General features: G+C 40.1%; 1 protein-coding gene across 1 annotated transcript; it reads right to left on the bottom strand.

Annotated features, from left to right (window-relative positions):
- Positions 1-4,930: 4,930 nt before the first annotated feature.
- Positions 4,931-6,912, bottom strand: LOC116257725 (transcription factor TCP20-like). Its single transcript, XM_031634689.2, has 2 exons — positions 5,323-6,912; positions 4,931-5,198 (listed from the first exon to the last, which is right to left on the bottom strand). Exon 1 carries the CDS (start codon positions 6,406-6,408, stop codon positions 5,494-5,496), a length of 915 nt encoding a protein of 304 aa, XP_031490549.1. The 5' UTR covers positions 6,409-6,912; the 3' UTR covers positions 4,931-5,198; positions 5,323-5,493.
- Between the last annotated feature and the right edge of the window lie 2,370 nt (positions 6,913-9,282).

The following is a 9,282-nucleotide window of genomic DNA, read 5'->3' as shown; positions in this document are numbered from 1 at the left end:
CATTCTTTTATTACTTGCTCATACAATAAATTGGTTGGTTGGGAATTATATAGCAATGCATCAAGTCATCAAATACGCATGCACTATTAATGCTTTCAAGATAGCAAGCTAGGTCAAAACCCAAGATATGACAAGGAGCCAGTGTTATAAATGGAGAAGCATGTGATAGAGCACCAGAGAAACAACTAAGATCATAATAATAGTGAGGGGTTTTGCAGGAGCGCTTCAGAGATGGATGACAAGAAGCATGTGATGGTGTCTGTCCTTGTGGTTTTTGTCTCTAGGCAATTTGGATCATATTGAGTACTCTTGATGCCTTATTGACATTGAACTCAGTTCATGGAAAGGCCTCAGAAGCAGCTCAGTTGTTAGCATTATGTGCATTATTGTTTAGGTTGGGACGGATATCATGTGATAGATGCATCTGATCATCAGACCAAATATCCAGATTCTGTTACTTACATCAAGTAGGGATCGAGATCTTAATAATGTTTAGGTTGACACGGATATCATGTGGTAGATACATCTGATAATTAGACCAAATATTCAGATTCAATTACTTACTTCAAGTAGAGATCAAGATCTTGAGGGTTCGTTTGATAAATGGAATAGATGTAATTGTTCCATGATTTCGGCCCAAAGATTGAAGTTGATTCGTGGAATTCCTTAAAAAAATGTTTTATGAATGTGCCCGAACATTGAGGCAGATTTATAAAACAATACAAACTATTCCATTTGTCAAACAGGACTTTTAAGAAACATATAAATATGATTATATGAAAAGTTTGTACATCAAGGCCCGAATCGAATCCACCGCTAGGTCCGAATATGTAAGTTATGTAAAGTATCTATCTAGTTAAATGTGGTAATATATTGCATCTGATTCGAATATGATATGCTAGGTCCCCTTTGTTTATTTTAATGATATATGCAAAAACAAACATTAAATGTGTGTCCACAGCAGCCTATACATTGTGAAAATTTGAAAAAATAAAATGGTGTGATTTTATTGGTAAAGTATTGATATAGAATTAATGAAAACATGTTCTAACTTCACGAAGAAATTGATTGATTTATTTATTTTTTATTTTTTACTTTATAAGTTCTTTAAGCGATGTAAAAGTAACAAAGAAAAACAAAAGACAAAAAATCTACGTATGAAACAATGAACAAGTGGATCAAGAGACGGATATCAGATAACTCATGGGCCAGTTGGGACCCATGTGCTTGGATCTGGAGCACCACAGCATGATTCAGAAGGTAATAAATGGATACCTGAAGTAAGTTGGCAATCCAAATATATTGAGACAAGCGATTCCCTCCCTTAAAATAGTTGCATCCCAAGGGACAGAGAGTTGCAGACCACCATGAATGTTTTTCTCTCACAGCACATGGCCCGATGCATTTGCTTCCGGTGGTGTGTTTAATCACAAGCTCTTAGTGTATCAGGCGGCATGCCTGCATTGGATGGCCGTGATTGGATGAAGCTCAGATAGCCAGAGGATTTTTGCTCAGTATGGGAATCCTCCAGCCATCACAATATCTATCTAACAGGCCGCCAATGGTGTGCTGTGAGGAGCTGGAAGATTTTTCCGTTCATGTTTGGATGGAGAAATCCACGAACGTATATATTGTGTGTATAAGAGAGAGAGAGAGAGAGATCTAGAGAGGGAAACCAATCAACCGGCTCGACCAGTGTTGCTATGAATACGTATATATAGATGTCCATCCAACTACGTAGATGGATGTGATCTTAATATCTGATCAAAGCGTTGTAAAATTCATGTTCTTGAATATTTAAGATGAGTTTTCTATGCCAACAGCATTAACTGTTGACTCCTCGATATATATATAAAATCTTATCTAAACCATGAGTTACGTAGATTCTGTCTCCATGAAACGCGCAGTTCTCTCTCCCTCTCTCTCTCTCTTTCTAACAATCTTACAGAAAGAGAGAGTATACAATAGCTTCATAATCTTTGAGTTTCTCAGAAAAAGTGGTAAAGAGCGTATAAGATCTCAATGATTCTACAGAAAGAAGCTCTCTCTCTCTTTCTAAGACGGTGCTGGTTAGGATGGCTTTCCATGGCTGCTCTGGGTACATGGTAAAATCGTGTTTTTTTCCACTGTACTGAACATCCTGATGGGAAACAAAGCATCTGAATCAGTGCAGAGGGTCGGACCCACAACCGGCCTTCTGCCACCTGCTCGTTTTGGCTTTCATGAAACCCAAGACGGACCAAAAGATGGAGGAAACCAACATGACATTATCATTAGCTCCTCTTCATCTCCATGTGAATATGATTCCCCAATATTTGTTCTACTGTGGAGAATCCAATATAATATGCTGTTGACTGCTTGTTCCTTCAGCATTACCCTATCCCACAGATAAGTTATGTTTTAGTTACAACCTGCAGAGTTCCATTAAAATGCAGGTCATGACAAGCTCTAATGGCCATTGCTTGACTCAATGGCAATAGTTAATTCAAGAAGGTTTCCAGCGTCGGCGGAGATTCTAGTCCTGCCGGAATGATTTCCGGCATCTGCTGCCGGTAATTCGAGCCGCACAGGCATCAGTCTCAGGCAAAGTCAGGAAGCTAACTGCTGAGAATTAGACCCATATTCTGATAATGCAACTGAAAGCCATAATAAAGAAGATCAAGCATGGGGTTAGCAACTGACCCCATGTTTTGCATGAGAGAAGACAAAATTTGCAGAATGTAAAGACCTCAGGGAAGAGAACAGTAAAGAACAGACAGGAAAAACTCAAACGTGGGTTCACAGATAAAGCACTCCATGTGAGTTTGACAGCAAACTTCTAAAGCTTTAGATTCCCAAGATCCACAAGGATCAGAGACATAATCATTCTTTCATGTGTGTTGCTTTTCCATTAGATAAGCGCGAAATCTGGACTAATCTCTAAGTTTGAGCAATCCTTGGACAGATGAGATTTCTGTGGGCTCCATTTGCCAGAATGAATCATCACCACTGTGAAATGGTGATGAGGCCAGCAAGTGATTGCGACACCAGTTCTGGGTAATTTATCAGTACTTGACAAATCAGTGACCTTTAATAATCTATTAGTGATTAATGATGCATTATTATCTCTTTGAAAGCGAAACTCAATTATAAACCCAAAATGACTGTTCGTTTTCTCATTTTTTTCATCGTAGTTTTGGGCACTCGAACACACTTACGAATGCGCGTAAAATGTCTTTCTTTTGGAAAGATGCCATTCAACTGTAAGTTTTTGCATGCCAAAACTTACAAAACGGAGGAATACATTTTCATTTCGCATTACAAAATAAGCACTTTGTATCTTAACGAGAGCTTGGAGTTTTTCTTCGTGTAAAAAACTGTTATTCCAGGAAACCAACAATGTGAATAGTGAAGGGCATGGTTTAAATGGCAAAAGAAAGAAACCAGAGGAAAACTTATTCGTTTGGCTTCGTGGTAAAAACTAATGTGTGCAAATAGTGATTCATGATATGTCTACATTTCTCCTTTCACTTACTTTCACTGAGGTAGGTTCAGCGCCAGAAGCTTAACTGGTTCATTCATGATGGTGATGCTCAGTGTCCTTTGCTCGCATAGCACAAACTATCACAAACAGTGTACAGATAGACTGTGAAAGATATTAATGATCTCGAAGTTAGGAATGATATAAAAGAATGCCAGTCTTGCCTCAAATCTTGAAAAAAGAGAAAAAACCTAACCGCTGAATCCATAGACAGATTTGACTGTGTTTATCATGTTGTTCGGAAGAAAAAACAGATAGCACAAGATTACTCCTAACAATCTAAAGAAAACAAGCTTAGGAACTAGTTTACTTGACCAAGAAATCCAATGGAATCGAACTGTTCTGTTTCAATTTTATATGCTGCATTTCTTAAGCAACCTTTTTGAACAATTTGCTCTGACAGTGCAACAGAACAGACCCATAAATAGCAAGAATTTATGACACAACAGAAAAGAAAAATAGTTATTTTCCCCGTCAGCTCAATGATAGTTGGCAACTTGGTTTCAGTGTGAATTGCATCAAGTTCTCCACTAGAAACCAAAGATTGTGGAAAGTACTGTTGCCTGATTCTAGTAGAGAAGCAGAGTTACCTGTGGATGGAAACAACTTGACCTTGAGAAGGAGAAGCTTGAGGCAAAAGGTCAGGTACTAAGAAGAAAGTGGCATCGATGAGATTGGTTTTCAAAACTAAATTTGTTCTTTGGATGATGGAGTGGATACAGAAAAATGAAAGAGGAAAACTTAGAGTAAAGCAAGAGTGAAATTAGTAAAGCAAATATATGTGGGTAGAAAATCCGCCTCAGTGAACTGGAAGGTTCAACAATTACAAATGAAGCTCTACTGATGACCAGAACATGCAGATAACAGTGTAGAAGAACCAACGTTGTGAAATCCAATAATTTAGTGTGATAACAAATGTGAAAAATTTTCAAGGCTTAGTGTTCTTGTGAAAAATCAATGCGGACTTCAAACTAAAAACCATTGAAACGAATGCCCCAAGATCCGTTCTTGCTGAAATTCAGCATCACCAGCAAGACCAACAGTGTTTTACCGTACCTGGTTTTGATCACCTGAAGAAGAATAAAAACTCACCTTTTCTGCAGTGAAGTTTCATATTGCTTTCCACCGTTCCATCTGAACTTGATATTGCAATGAGAGCAAATTGAGATATACCTTGTTCCCTCTCAAATTGGCATGGTTCTCAGACATGGAAAGAATATCAGGGTAAAGATTTCCACATAAAGCATAGAGAGGGGCACTTTAAGAGGTAACTGGGGCATAAGATCCTGCTTGGTTCTATGATCACCATCATCGTGGATTTCTTCAACTGTTTACACAGGTAGGATGATCAAATTTATAGGCAAAACAAGTAACTACTGCTTATTGATCTTTGTAGTACAACTCACATCAAATGCAAAACAGAATATATATTATTTCTGTACTTTACAAACTCTACCTTAAAAATTATATAACTTGCATACTTCTGAGTCTTGAATCCTAAGTTCTTTGAAACCAAGCCAATCACCAATCCACCTAAACTTGATAACGAATAACCAACAATGGTTTTTTTTTTTTTACCGTTTTTTGCTCTTATGAACACACCTTGACATAAAAGATCAAAGACAAAAAGGGAAAAGAGATCCAATCTCAAGAAGCAATCCATCTTTCGAGTGTTCCCCTGCAAATATGACACAAGCAAAAGGATTTTGTAACTATTTAAGCCTCAAGGAAGAGAATTCTATAAACCAGTATCAGTTATTTATAATTCAAGCAACAGCAAGAGAATGAGCAAAAGCAAGTACCTGTATTTTGAGACCTTGATGAAACCTTTGCAGGGAAAGAAAGCAAAGCACAAGCCCGATTCCAGCATAGATGGCAATTCCAACAAAGACTGGATCAGCAAGGTCTCTTTCCACTGCTTTAGAAAGATATGTGCAGCTTGTGTCTTCTCAAACCAGCAATCTACACACTCGCTAATGTCGTGATCCCTGCGAATCATCCTTACTAGTTTGCTGCTGCTGCTGCTGCTGTTGTTGTTGCTGCTGCTGCTGCTGCTGTTGTTGTTGTTGCTGCTGCTGTTGCTGTTGCTGAATTTGACCACCTCTGTTCTGCCCCATCTGATGGTAGTAATTCAATGCCTGGGAGGTTAGTACCCCAATATGACCATCAGGAGAAAGCCCAAGCTCCAATCCTGGAAGAGATTGGTTGTGGGTACCCAAGATTGAGCTCAGATTCACAGGCCCAAGATGGGTGCTTGGCAATTCAAACCCAGAAAAACCAATTCTTGGTATGAAATTGATATTTTCAGAACCCAAGTTAGATGTTGAAGGGGCAGAAGAGTGTAAAAATCCAGATGTGAAACCACTGACACCAGGCCATAGACTACCAGTAGCTGAATGAGATCTGCCCACTGTCATCGCCCAATTGCTCCTTCCACCTCCAACTCCATGGCCCAACTCATCCATCTTCTGATGGAGGCCAGCAGACACAGAGCTCCCCTGTGCAGACATGGAGCCGCCGGCAGCTGCAAGGGCTGAGGCGGGGATGGTGCCGGTTCCAGTGGCTGCTATAATGGATGGCTCCGCCTGCTGCAGTAACCACTGTATGGTCTCTCCATCAGATTTGTGGCCTAATTCTCTTGTGAGTTGAAAGATCCTGGCTGCACACAGAGCAGGCATCCTGATCCTCCTCCCTCTCCCATCCACCTTTGTGTGCCTGTCCTTGTTGGAGCTTCTTTTGGGGGCGAGCTGCTTCTTTCCTTCTTCTTTCTCGGCCGCCACTATCTGCAAATCCTTGGATTCCATCTTGTTGTCCCTCGGCAGGCCCAGCGCTTGATGGAACTTGGGCACCTCCTGAGATGGCCCCTTTGAAGAACCCTTGGGATCCATTCAGCGGGAAAAAAAAAAAAGATAGTCCTTTTCTGCGTAAAAGACGGACCTCCAAAGATTAAATTTTCATGGGTTTTCACTGTTTGTTTATACCAGTAAGGGTCTGTGATCAGGACGAACTCCGGGGGTTTCAAAAGAAAGAATAGGAAAAGCAAGCAGAAGGAAAAAGAAAGGAAACAGCAAGAGGGAAGAAGAGAGTGAGGTACCAAAAGCTATTAGAGAGAGAAGGTAGACATCTATGGTTCTAGATAGAGAGAGGGAGGGAGGTACGAAAAGCCACTCGAGAGAGAAGGTAGACTTCAATGGTTTTACCAAGATGCGAGAGAGAGAGAGAGAGAGAGAGGAGAAGACAGAGAGAGCCGAGCTTTGTACCAAGTTACTAAAGAGAGAGATTCTATCCAAAGTCAGAGAGACAGGAGCCACCGAGTTACTAAAGAGAAAGTAAGCCTTAAAAATTCTACTCTTGTGAGAGAAAAGGCTTTCTTTACCCGGATAACAAGTAGAGAAAAAGACAGTAGATTTCTACCCGAATCTACCCAGAGTCATTACAGAGAAGATGGGGAGAGAGAGAGGGAGAGAGAAGTGTGGCGGAGCCTTTTTATTTTTAACTGTCTTCTGCTGATACAACCTTTTTGACCGTTTGGGGAGAGGGGAGTTTTGACTGTTCAGCAAAAATCAACTTTTAACTGCCATACTCTTCCCTAAAGAGCCCTTTCCCACATTCCATGGATCCCCTTCTTCCCCTCTTCTCTCTCTCTCTCTCTCTCTCTCTCCCTCATTATTTCCTTCCCTCCCATGGCTGCTGCTGCCATTATTGCCACCATGTATCTCTTACAAGCAACTCAACATCCCCACGTGGCACTCTGCCAATGGTACAGCTGGTGAAAGAGTGGTAGCAGGTAGCTTTGATTGCCACTGCTCCCATTTCCACCTCCTTCTCCCTCCTCCTTTCTCCTTTACCCCTTTATTATTAGTTTCTTTTCTTTTATGCTTCTGCTGTACTCCAGAACGTCGCAGAGGTGCAGAAATAATGAACGAACCACCTCCCTCTCCCTCTCCCTCTCCCTCTTCCCCTCTCTATATCTCTCTATAAGAAAAAGAAAGAAAGGGAAGGTCTCTGCATTCATACTGGTTTTCCCCTTTTCCCTTTATTCTATGTTCATATCTCTCTTTTTATCTCTTCTTTTTCTTAAGGACCAAAGTTTGCTTTTTTCATGGCTTCAACTGTTTGGAGTGAGTAGATTCTGACAAAATGAATCCTTTACAAAGTTGCTGCTTGCCCTTGTTCTCTCTCTTTCCCCCACTTTTTCAGATCCAAAGCTGCATTGTATTAGCTAGCATGTTCACCTGATAATCCTAAAAAATGATTCCTGTGGAGGAGAAGGAGTCGGACATGATCATGTTTCTTGGGGGCCATCTCCCCACATAATCCCTAATGAATCATTCATTCATGGTGGTTTTGCCGCTGGACAGGATCATGTTTCTTCCCCCTTTCTCACGGATACTTTAGATTATTCTTCTAAATGACTTTTTAGATTATTCTAAGCCCCCTGAACAGTGACTCCCCACATCCCCATACATAATCAAGATCTACCAAACATCAAAAACAGACTCTGTTTGCCTCCATATAAATGACAAACAAGTACCATCCTCTCACTTTTCCTTACAGTGGCTGTATCATATGAAAATGATGAATAAGACTGTGGTTTTTGTGGGTTGGGCCTCTCTGTTTTCTAGTGTAGGGAACCCATGGGGAGGTCCCATGCCTGCCCTGCTTGTCAAGAACAGCACCAATTGAGGAATTGACTGTACTGAAAAAGAAGGGATCTTTCTTAAGCTTTCAGTTTCACCATTGTTGGGAGCAGGTCTGGTTTCTTATTTTGAAATTTGAAATCCACAGAGGAGGAGGTGTGGGCAGCAGGGTTCCCTCTTTTCTTCTCTGCCTGCTTTAGTGTGGAGAAGGCAGCAAGGCTGGGTGTTTTTTTTTCTTGTGGGTGTTGATAATTATGACAGGCGTGGATAGGTGTGTGGTTGGTGCTTGCATTGCTTGTCAAATTTGTTTCCCACCTTGGGGACATGAGGCCCCTCCACTTCTTTGTCATCTCACTGTGGATCACATGAATTTCAAATTTTGAAAAGGGAGAAGAAAGAAAATGCATGCCATTTATGTGTTTTTTTCTGGATCATATTCTTTCACCGCGGCTGTTGAAGCTTTCTCATGAACTTCATTTTTACTCTTGTATTATTGCTCTCTATCACTAAATTGAATTTTACCAGTATGAGTTTTTATGAGAAGTGTTGCTCTTATTAAGGAAATTACCCCCATTTTTTTATAACTAAAAACAAAAAGTATGCACAAAAAAAAAAAAGACTTTTTCTTTACTGGAGTTTTCTTATTTCCAGTTTTCATTCAATTTTGTTAAATCAAGTTAAAAGTCAAGTGTACCCTCCTCGGATTGTACGGTTTTACCATGGCATTGATAGTATTTCATTAGATCCGAGGGTTTTACTACACTTGGATCGATTCAGAAGACTATAGGCGGCCAGTCATCGTTTCAAATCTCAAATAAACCGACATATACCGAGACCATAGAGACAAGTTAGAAGGTTTATGGTTCAAGCAAATGGTTTATCCCAAGCACTATGCTTTCTTTTTCTACTATAAAAAATAAAACGTTGGGTTGTATGGTTAATTTTTTTCTCAACTCCTTAATAATCTTCCATCTGTTCTAAAAAGTTTTTTTTGGTTCCTTCTAGACACAACCGCTCCAATCTTAATGCGAGGATTTTGTTCCTTTGTTTATAATTAATATCTAATGTTTTATTCCTTTGTTGCTGCTGCAGTTGCTATTAAAGAAGGGTTAATGAATATTT

The sequence above is a fragment of the Nymphaea colorata genome, chromosome 7, assembly GCF_008831285.2.
Source record: "Nymphaea colorata isolate Beijing-Zhang1983 chromosome 7, ASM883128v2, whole genome shotgun sequence".
NCBI lineage: Eukaryota > Viridiplantae > Streptophyta > Magnoliopsida > Nymphaeales > Nymphaeaceae > Nymphaea > Nymphaea colorata.
Note: the sequence above shows the minus strand (reverse complement) of the source record. Positions and strands in the feature narration are given on the sequence as shown.